The sequence below is a fragment of the Trichosurus vulpecula genome, chromosome 5 (assembly GCF_011100635.1).
Source record: "Trichosurus vulpecula isolate mTriVul1 chromosome 5, mTriVul1.pri, whole genome shotgun sequence".
NCBI lineage: Eukaryota > Metazoa > Chordata > Mammalia > Diprotodontia > Phalangeridae > Trichosurus > Trichosurus vulpecula.
Genome location: NC_050577.1, coordinates 301443611 through 301452038, shown reverse-complemented (window position 1 = coordinate 301452038; position 8428 = coordinate 301443611). Strand labels below are relative to the sequence as shown.

At 49.8% G+C, this 8428-nt stretch overlaps 1 protein-coding gene across 1 annotated transcript in view; it reads right to left on the bottom strand.

The window, feature by feature from the left end:
• Positions 1–8428, bottom strand: part of EFCAB6 (EF-hand calcium binding domain 6) — a gene marked incomplete at its 3' end in the record, with an annotated part of 228542 nt that overhangs the window by 4860 nt on the left and 215254 nt on the right. Inside the window, exon 26 of the mRNA XM_036760831.1 lies at positions 7363–7590. Within this exon, the coding sequence (XP_036616726.1) occupies positions 7363–7590 (228 nt within the window). The remainder of the gene's footprint in view (positions 1–7362; positions 7591–8428) is intronic.

The window sequence follows — 8428 nt, the reverse complement described above, 5'->3', positions numbered from 1 at the left end:
GCCAATACCGGAGGAGGCAAAGCCCAGCACACCTTTATCCCAGCCAAGGGGCCTCCGGGTGCACCCTTCTTTCTCCCTAGGACACCAGCGCTCTGGACACATCTCAATAGGACACACCTACCTGCTGCCCTAGCACCACCACAGCCCCACACCTGGAGGGAAAAGAGCATCTCCTGACAAAACCAACAGGGAGACATTTGGGGAAATGGAAGTGCTTTGATATCTGGCAGGGGGTTGGGCATGATGACCTCTGAGCAACGGGTTGGGTTTGATTACCTCCGAGCCCCCATGCCTCTCAGGATTCTTCTGTGATTGTCTCATTCAAAGAGCCCAGAATTCGGAGAGGCTCACATCTTCTAGCCCCTCACCTCCTACATCCCAGCAGAGAGGACCAGGTCCTACCAATTCCATCTTCACAACATCTCCCTCTTCATGGGTCACAGTATCAGAGATTAAGAGCTGGAAAGAACCTTCCACCCAGTCCTCTCCATTCCTGTTGCCTCCATCTTAAGACAGGCATACAAGACCACTGGCCCAGGCTTTAACTGCATAAACTTCTTAACAAATTGCCCCACTTCCACCCTCTTCCTACCTCTAAACCATATTCAAGTCAAGGCAGGAAGCATTTATTGAACACCTACTGTATGCCGGGCACTATGCTAAGCATTGGGGATACAAAGAAAGGCCAAATGTCAAAAAAAGATATTCCCTGCCCTCGAGGAGCTTACACTCTAATGGAGGAGACAACAAGCAAACATTTATGTACAATCAGGACAGAGACAGGATGAACTGGAAATAACCAGAATTGAGGGAGATCACTCTCCTGTAGAAGGTAGGTTTTTAGCTGGGACTTGCAGGAAGCCAGGGAAACCAGGAGGGGGAGATGAGGAGGGAGTGAATGCCAGGCCTGGGGCACAGCCAGGGAACCATGCCCAGTGCTGGAAGGTGGAGCATCTTGGAGGAACCGTGAAAAGGCCAGTGTCATTGGATCGGTGTTAAAGTTTAAGAAGCAAGAAGGGGCCAGGTTAAGAAGGGCTTTGAATGCTGAAAGAAGAATTTATAGTTGATGTTGTAAGTAATGGAAGTCTAGAGATAGTGAAGTGGGGAAGGGGTGAGGCAATACCATCAGACCTGCACTTTGGAGGATGAACGGAGGATGGCCTGAAGTGGGGAGGGACTGGAGAAGCAGACATCCCCGCCCCCGCAGCTGCTGCAGTAGTGTCAGAGGAGGGAAGAGGACATATTTAGGAGATGCTGCAGAGGCGAACTCAAGAGGCCTCAGCAAGTGGATAAGGGGAGGTGAGAGACAGTGAGGAATACAGGCTGAGTTGGGAGCCTGGAGGACCTGAGCATGATGCTGCCCTCCACAGCAATAGGGAAGGGGGTGGGAGGGTGTAGGGAAAAAGAGGAGGACTTCTGCTTTGGACATATGGAATTTAAGATGTCTACTGGACATCCAGTTTGAGATATCAAAAAAACAGCTGGAGATGAGAGACTAGAGGTCAGCAGGGAAGTTACAGCAGGATAGGGAGACTTGAGAATCATTAACGTAGAGATGGGCATTAAATCCATGATAACTAATGAAATCACCAAATGAAGTAGTCTAGAGGAGAAAAGCAGAGAGCCCAGGACAGAGCCCTGGAGGAGGATTCGGCAAAGAAGACTGAGGAGGAGAACCAGGTAAGGATTGGGGAGGGCGTCGTGAAAACCTAGAGAGGAGAGAATATCAAGGAGGAGAGAGTGACTGAAGGCTGCACAGAGGCTGAGCCTGTGTCATCTGGGCAAAGCCAGGTTTCAATAGTAACTACTACATGGAAGGAGTGGGAGAGTAAAAGATGTCAGATGAAGTAAAGTTTGTTGTCTATGAAACAGGCATTGCAGAGGGCACAGTGGAAGGGCTGGGTAGTGTTTGGTTAGAACTTTGGGGTAATGGTGGGGTTGGGTTGGAATGTAGGGAGGTATGGGGGGATTGAGGGGGATTGGAACGAGAAATCACGTGGTGGGTGGGGGTGGGGAATGTGGTTTAGGTGATGATTTACGAGAGTTCAGAGTCACTGTGATGTGAAGGGTGTGACCAGGCATGAGAATGTGCATCACTGAGTGGAAGGTGCCACTCTTCCCCATGGAGGTTGGAGATCTGGCTGGAGATAAGCACAACATGAGATGGCCAGACAGAAGGCCCAGCTTCCCAAGTCTTCCTCTCTCCAAAGGCTGGGGATTAGGCAGGAGAAGGCACAGCTGGAGATGGAAGTCTTGTTCCCCAACAACTTTCCTCAAAGCACAGGCAGAACAGGAGATGGGAGGCTGGAGCCAAAGGGGTAGTCACTCCTCTTTGTACTGGATATTTTCCACATCCCAGCTGGGACACTGGGCTGGAACAGGAGGTAAAAGATGCCTTGTGCTGGTCCAGATGGAAGACACCCAGCCCCTTGCAGCCCTCCCTCAGGGGCACTCTGTGCGTGGCAGGAAACGGACAGTTTAAGGCTCTCATAGTCTGAGGTCGCCACAGCAGAATGTATCAGACTCCCTGTGAAAAGGGAAGCCCCTGGCCTGGCCCTTTGCAGCCTTTCTTCAGCAGGTATGCTGTGCCCAGCGGCAGATGGATAGCACAGGGCTCTCACCCCATCTGAGACTTCTCGTCTGAGGAGGCTGGCAATGAGGCGGCAGCAGGACATGTTAGATCCCCTCTGCACGGTCTAAACTCTGAGGATTCTAGATCTCAGATGGTGCTAGCCTTCTGAAGCTCCATGAGCTTATTAGCAGACTCTGGTTTCAAGATTCAAAGACTTTCTGATTCTGACTTGATGATTCTACTATTCTGGGGTGAAGAGAAGGAAGGAAGAAAAGAAAGGAGGGGAAAAGCATTTATTAAGCACCTGCTATGTGCCAGGCACTGTAAAGCCAAATGCTTTACAATCTTTGTCCATGTTATCCTCCTAACAATCCCATGCAGTAGAGGATATTATTATCCCCTTTTGCAATAAGGAAACTGAGGCAGGCAGAGAAGTGACTTGCCCAGGTTCACACAGATAGGAAGTATCTAAGGCCAGATTTGAACCCAGGTCTTCTTGCCTCCACAGCCAGGGCTCTGTGCACCGTGCTCCTCCTCAGGGTCTCACTAGCCAGAGGGCAGCCTAAATGAGCCACTTGTCTTGATGTTGGACATGAGTTCTGAGCCCTTATAGGCTGATAGGCCCCAGAGGAGAGGACAGGAAAGGGAGGCGCTTCCAATGTTACCTCTCATGGGACCACAGCCGTGAACTCAGAGTGGCCACCAGAGCTTCAGACACAAGAGCTTCAGCCTCCTGCCCAGGGACTCCCCAGCTCTGGCACTCCTGGGCGTGGTGGATGTTCAAGCAAAAGAACAGAGAAGAGCCAAGTCTGAGGGCTTGGGCAGTGCCAAAGTGATATTGCCGGGGGGGGGGGGGGGTGGGGAAGAGGTACTAGAAGATGGAAACATGGTTGGGGCAGCCACAAGGCACAAGGCTAAGACATTTATACCTCAAGATCATATAAGGCCAGAGCTGAGAGGGGCCTTAGAACAGAGAAGGTCTGAGCCAGGGGAGGGGGAAGGGGGACTTAGAACAGGGAAGGTCAGAGCCAGGAGGGCTCTTAAAACAAGAGATATCAGAGCTAGGAGGGGCCTCAGAACATGGAATGTTAGAGCTGGGAGGGGCCTTAAAACAAATGAAGGTCAGAGCTGGGAGGGCCCTTAGAACAAGGGATGGCAGAGCTGGGTGGGGCTTTAAAGCATGACAATGTCAGCTGAGTATATGCCTGTCATCCCTACCACTAGAGGGGCTGAGGCTGGGGATGACCAGAGCAGCTTTAATGATAAAACACTCCAGGTGTCTGAAATAAGTCTGGCCTCAATGTGGTGAAGGCCCCGGGGGCATGGCCCCGCCAGGCTGAATGAGGAGAACCAACCAGGTTCAGAAAAGTGGATCAGGGCCAGGACTGGCCCAGGAGCGGCTGAGATAGGGAGGTCCCGGCATCCTCATCAGGAGGGTCAGCAACAGTGAATAAACTTTAAGGCCTGCACCAGGGTTTCCTACCCAGAATGGGTGAGTTGTGGCATGACAAAACCTTCTGGAAGCTGTGGTTGAGCACAACGTTCACATGGGAATCACACACACACACAATGAAGTTCTCTCTTGGGCTGCTCAGAACACGGGATGGGATGCACAGGGTGGTTCTGTTCTGTCCAGTCCAGCTGGGTCTAGGTTCCATTTTCAGCACCCCATAGGAGGAAGGACAGCAGTGAAGGAAGGCTCACTCAGAGGAGGAGGACAAAGACAGGGGAGGGGGTAGACGTTGAAGATCAGGCTCTACAAAGGTGAGGGGAAAACACAGTAGCCCAAGGAGGGTTCCCATCAAGAAGCAGCCATCAGCCCAGTCCAGATCGGGCTCAGAGGGCAGAAGTGGGCACAGGGGTAGGAGTTACAAACAAGGCAATTGAAAGAAGCTTGAGATAAAGAAAACTCTTCTAACAATTAGAGCTGCCCCTAAGTGGAAGGAGTTTATTCATCAGCTGATCTACTGACAAGCATTTATTAAATACCTGCTGTGTGCCAGGCCCGGGAAACACCGCTACAATGAGTGAAACACCCCCCCTTCTCCTTGAGTTTATGTTCCAATGAGAGAAGACAATTCGGGTCCCTTTGCCAAAGATCTTTTCAAAGTGGGGTCTGTTGGTCCCTCAAGTATTCATAAAGCACTTATTAGATTTTAATGATATTTTGTATCATTATTCTATTGCATTGTATTTTTATTCTATTCTATTATATGTCTTATATTATTATATTTAAGTTATTGTATTTTAATAATATTTAAATAATGGGGATACAAGGCTGGGTGGCCACAGTCCCTGGCCTCTGGGAGTTTCCATTCTAATGAGGAGACAACATGTAAACAACTGGATACATATTAGCAAGCCATACACAGAGAAGAGGGATGATAAAGAGGAATGGCACCCGCAGGTGGGGAAGGGAGGAGAACAGATCAGGGAAGGCATCCTGCAGAAAGGGGGATTTGAACTGACTCTTGTAAGAAGACTGGAAGTGCTTGAGGGCAGGAATCATAGTTTTGTGCCTGGCACATAGTAGGCACTTAATAAATGCTTGTTGACTTGGCTGGAAGTCAAGGAAGCTAAGAGACAAGGTGAGGAATGAGAATATTCAAGAGACGGGACTTGGAGTATCTTGTTGGAGGACCTGGGACCACTCAAGGGGCATGTTGAAGGGGCAGATTCCTATTCAGACACTGATTGGAGCACATGATGCTTGGGCTCCATTCTGGATGGCTACCTGGGAGCTTGGGGTTCCAAGTGGAAGAGAGGCTAGCCTGGGTTTCCTGCACATCACTAGAGCCAGGAGGAAGACTTTGAAAGAAATCCAGATAGTCGATCCCCTCGGCATGGTGAGGGGGCAGCCTTGTAAGGTAGTCAGTTGTCATGCCTGGTGTCTGAGTGGAGGCCGCTTGGCCCTTTGTGAGGAATCTGTCAGGTCCTGTACAGACCGAAATTCTACCAGTCTCTTACCCCAACAGCTTGGGAGGGAGTTCCCAAATCCTTCTTTGACTTTTCTCATAACACCACGTGGCTCTGGGCATTGCCAGAGACCTTCTGTCTGTGTGGGTCATCTGCAAGGAAGCCTAGTCTATGGGTCTTCTGGGCTTTGCCTTTACAGCTGCAGCCAGTGGCCCAGGAGGAGCGGGGCCCCTAGCACAGGCAGGAGGGGTGCCATACTGATTCCTGCCTGGGACAGGTCAGCCGACTTCTCCAAGGTGCCTTTGCTCTGTGCCTTGCTGAGAATGGTGAACTCTCTCCTGGCGGGAGGAGAGCTCAACACAAGCTCCTTCACTTTTCCCTGAACTTCCAAACAGACCAAAGGAGTCTGGAAATGGGAGAGGCTGTGGATGTAACTGTATTTGATAGAACAGGAAATGGAGGCCCAGAAGAGTCTGGTCTGGTGAGAAGAGTCACGGACCCAAAGCAACCTGGCTCTGGGATGAGGGAGTTTCTCCCACCATCCATGACCTCTGAGACCTTGGACAAAAGGGCTCACCTCTCTGCACCTACTTTGGCTTCTTCTCTCAAAAGAAGGGGTGGGACTCAGTGGCCTCTGGGGTCCCTTCCAGCTCTAATGGGCTAAGTTCTGGCTTTGTGTGACCTTATGAGACCCACTTACCTCCTCTCTGGGGTTTTCTCCTCTGTAGAAAGAGGACATCAGGCTTCACCAGCTCTCTGACCCCTCCCTCCCAGCTCCAAATCGCACTACTGGATGAGTCTATGAACTGAGTGGTCTTGGCTGAGTCCCTTCCTCTCTACAAGCCTCAGTGTCTTGAAAAGTGGGGATAATAATACTTGCATTCCTTACCCCACAGGATTATGTGGGGGGGAGGTTTAGAAACCCTAAAGTGCCACAGGAGGTGAGATATTAGAGGATTTTCCATTGGTGACCCAGTTATTGAGCAACTGGCCCCTGGAGTATTCAAAAGCAGGGCACCTGCCTTCTGAGAAAGAAATGGACAGAAGGCTGGCCGTAATTAAGGCAAAGTCACAACTTTAAAAAGACAAATTCTAAATTTCATTATGTCCTTTAAAAAAATGCAGTATTCAAAGCGTGAAGAAGATCCAAGAACTCAAGCCCCTGGAATGCCTGCAGCCCCCACTTATACATCCTTACCTCACCCCTGCCCCATTCTATCTCCCCAGCTTTCTCCACCAGATCCAAATGCTGCTTCTTACAAGAAGCCCTCCCAGGTTCCCCCAATCAGAAAGGATCTTTCCTGTTTCTGATCTCCACTGGCCTCTCTCAGTGGGAGCTACAGGCTTGTATTCAGTGGTACACTTCTTCATGTGCATATAGACTAGAAGCTTCTTGAGGGCAGGTACTGGGTTCTATCTCAACTTTCTACCTCAGTCACTTCCAAGCCCATACTGCAGAGACTTTGTAAATGTTTCTTAAGTTTGAGTTTGAACCTAACTGCCATGTGTATTTTTCAGTTCGGTTCAGATCTTCTAAATACATGTAATTTCACTGGAGGGTAGGGGTGGGTGGGTGGGAGCATTCTGTCCCTCCCTCTGCATTAGAATTATAAGAGCAGCTGATATTTCTGTAACACCATACAGTTTCTAAAGTGATCTGATTCTGTTTCATAGTTTGTTTTTTTTTGACACCCTGCCACCCAACTTCCACCAGAAGCTATCAGCTCAGGGAGCAGGCCCCAGACTATTAGACAGTATTTATGCATGCTACCTGGGTTCATAAGCTCTGGCTTTGGCAGGAGCCACACCCACCCCATCCCCCAGGACACTCAAATGTGCTGGCTGTTGGCCTGAGACACGAGGGCATGGCTTACCTGCTCATCATTCAGGACCTGGAAGTAACGATTGCAGATGCTTCTGAAGTCTTCTCTGGATATCAAGTTTGATTTGGAACAATCAAGATCAGAAAATTCCTGGGATATGTTCAGGTAGCGAGTTGTCACGACATCCCGGATGCGCATCAGGATATCTTTCAAGGACTGGTCCTTCGGAGATTTGGGCCTACAAGCTCTCTGCATTTTATCAGACCACTCAACAGCAGTCTAAACAAAGGAGAATTGATAATGGATTCACTTAATAAAGAATAAATCTCAGCTCAACTCTCAACTGGGCCTGCCACCCGAAGGCCCCAGTGAAGCCTCCTTCGGATTCTAACAACAAGCAGTGCCCACCTGTCCTGGAAGACTTGTCCAAGCAGGTAATGAAGAAAGGGAACCCCACCAAAATTGTGGCAAAGGGGACATGGGTAATGAAACCAAGAAAGAGGAAGGCTAGTAAAGTCACGCTTATAGAGGGGGTCCAGTGTGCCAGAGCCCTGCACACAGAGGAAGGAGGCTTGGGTTCAAATTCTGGCTCAGCGGCCAATTGCTTCATCCTCTGAGCCTCAGTTTCCTCACCTGTGAAATGGGGATAATAGCAGCTGCACCTTACCCCACACCTTGGAGGGTTGTTGGGAGAAGAGCACTTTATAAACTAGACAGAGTGCCCCTTGAGGGCACATTCCTAACGCACTGTGGGAGTCAGTCAGTCACCTAGCATTGACTACACACCTACGCTTGTTAGGCTCTGTGCTCCAAACATGGAGGGCCTCCAGAGGAGGGATTTCACTGGAAGAGGGAATTCCTGGAGTAAAAGCTCCCTCCACTGGTGCAAATTAGCACCTTGTCTATAACTTGTAGTCTCAGATTGGTGCCTGGGAGTGAAGTGACACACCTAACTCTGGGTCAGAGGCAGGGCTGGAACCCAGGCCTTCTTGACCCAAAGCAAACCCTCAAAAGCTACCATGCTGCACTGTCTAAGATGTTATGATCAGGGTTATTGACAGTAGAGGGCATGGAGACTGACAAATGCTTAATAGGCCACTTTATTTATCAATCTACT